We start from the raw sequence: 2334 nt of genomic DNA, 5'->3' as shown, positions 1-2334 counted from the left end.
ATCGGTGTCAACCGATAAGAATACATATTCGTTTTCTAATTATAATTATTTGCCGCTTTGGACCGACATTAACAGAGAACTACATGTCACAAAAATACTCGTTCCTGCGACTGTTGAATGCCTATCGAACACAGGTTAGCGAAGCCGCACAGTGCATACATAGCAATGACAACTCTCTCCGATGCAGTCTTCCAAGCACTCGTCCAACCCCCTTCTTTGATGACCTCTAGGCATTGGTCCCGTTCTTCGATGAAATCCGAGAGACCAGTGAAAGCGACGAACTCGTAACGGTACATGGGCAAGTCAGACGGATCCTCGTCAGTGAATCGGTAGCCTTATTTTTCCTCTACCGCTATTCAGCCCTGTTAACTGCTGTTTATTTTTTCCTCTACCGCTATCAGCCCCGTTAACTAGTGTTGACTGGTGTTTTGTTCCTCCAAAAAAAGAGGGTTGCTGACTGATGTTTTGAGGCATCAGTTTGAGTTTGAGTTTTTGGGGTTTAAACCCTAAACCCCAAACACTGTACAACCCAAAGGCTATTTAACCTTGAGGACCTGATGCGGATATGGGTACGATCAATCAACTCCAGGCTGCTCTTCTCGAGCGGTCTACGTTTCATGTCAGAACCCTTGAAAAGCTAAGCACAGCATGGAGTTGATTGATCGTACCCATATCCGCATCAGGTCCTCAAGGTTAAATAGCCTTTGGTTCCTAGACTATCGTAGGTAAGGGAAGTAAATAAATGCCGTCATAGGATCTGCAAGTGTACGAAGCAAGTGAAGCGCGTGTTGGGTCTCACTTCTTAGGAATTTTTTTTTTGGTGACACCCTTCTTGTTGACCGGAGCCCCCTTCTTAGGAAGATGTTTTTTGGTGACCTTCTTAGGGACGTCTTTCTTGTTGACCGGAGCCCTGTTCTCCGATTGATAATCCACTTGGAAGTTAACGTCATTCTCCCCCAGAGGGCCCTTAACCACCAGATGAGGTGCGAGGCGGACCATCCAATCGGGCTCTATAGGAGTGCATTGATCAAGGTGAAGTCGATTCCCCAAATGTACCGCGTCCGTGAACACTATCCAAGGATCCGACAAACGAGGACAAAAGCCTACCGTGTCGTAGTCGGTGGCCATCAGTCTGTACGAAGACGCCTCCTTTCTGGCCACATTTCGAATGAAACCAAAACAGAGAGCTTGTTGCACAAATGTCAGGTCGCCTCGGCACGAAGCCAGGGGGATCCTTACATCCGTGCATACCCGACGCAGCTGTTTTCTTGACACGTCAACGTACTTCATCGTAGTTTCGCTCACCCTGCGCTTCGACAACCATTCCTTCGATTCTTTAAGTGGAGTCGTCCTTTGGATGCGCTTCCACGCCCAGTAGAATTTTAGACGGTCAACCGGACAGTCCCCTCCTAGCATGGAGAAGAGAGACTCTTCTTCCAGCATGGCCGCGATGGTCAGTAACTCTTCCGAGCACCCGAGCTCTCCCGACATCATCAAGGCGTTCGTCAGCTGAGGCGGGAGTGGGAATCTCGACATCAGCTGCCCCCGATTTGTCAGGTTGTCGCCTTCGTCAAAGGCTTCCGTCTCGCGAAGGAGGCAACGGGCAACAAAGATCGCTCCTGGCGAAGGGCTATCCAGGAGGTCTTGGAGGAGGTCAGGGCAACCCGCGCTACTCAGCAGTAACAGAGTGGCCGAAAGGTCACAACGGAGGACCTCTGGTCTACATCGGTCTTTAAACGTCTTGTAGTCTTCTTTGGTGTAGATTCGGTACGCCATTCCGGGTCCCGTTCTGCCAGCCCGACCCTTACGCTGCTTGGCGCTGGACTTGCTGACATACTGTAGTCCTAATTTGCGAGTCTGAGTCTCCCAGTCGTACTCTGAAACCTTGACGAGTCCGCTATCCACTATGTATGTGATGCCAGGAATGGTGATTGAAGTCTCCGCAATATTTGTCGCTACGACAACTTTCCTTTTGCCCTTGGGAACATCCTCAAATACTTTGTTCTGCTTACGTCGATCCAGTCGAGCGAAACATGGCAACACAACCATTTGGAACGGGGCCTTCCCAAGGAACTCCTGTTGCAGACCCTTCAGGACACGGCACATGCCCGTCACGTCCTTCTCGCCTGCTAGGAACACTAGAATGTCCCCTCTATCTTTTGACAGGTGAATGTCCACGACCGTCTTGATGCACTCAAGTACGGAGGTCTCAACGTACTTTTTGGAACCAACGCCAAACCCCTGCCTGTGTTGGGTCACAACCTCGTAGGCGCGACCTCCTACATATAGAGGCAGCGGAGCTCCTATGTAAGCCCTGATTCGGTCTGATTCTGT

The 2334-nt window shown here is 50.1% G+C and overlaps 1 protein-coding gene across 2 annotated transcripts; it reads right to left on the bottom strand.

Moving 5' to 3' along the window:
- Positions 1–795: 795 nt before the first annotated feature.
- KVP17_005054 (uncharacterized protein) lies at positions 796–2245 on the bottom strand (the record flags this gene model as incomplete). 2 transcript variants are annotated; one of them, XM_068514791.1, is made up of 1 exon in its annotated part: positions 796–2245. In XM_068514791.1, a coding segment is annotated over one exon (1450 nt), but the record flags the coding sequence as incomplete, so codon positions are not given. The 2 variants fall into 2 exon arrangements, with proteins under 2 accessions (XP_068374490.1, XP_068374491.1); XM_068514792.1 differs by having other exon boundaries at positions 796–2106.
- Positions 2246–2334: the final 89 nt, after the last annotated feature.

This window comes from the organism of the source record quoted next (assembly GCF_019968985.1).
Source record: "MAG: Porospora cf. gigantea B chromosome Unknown PgB_NODE_4026_length_2334_cov_1093.74, whole genome shotgun sequence".
In the NCBI taxonomy this organism is placed as follows: domain Eukaryota; phylum Apicomplexa; class Conoidasida; order Eugregarinorida; family Porosporidae; genus Porospora; species Porospora cf. gigantea B.
This window is presented reverse-complemented; position numbering and strand designations above follow the sequence as displayed.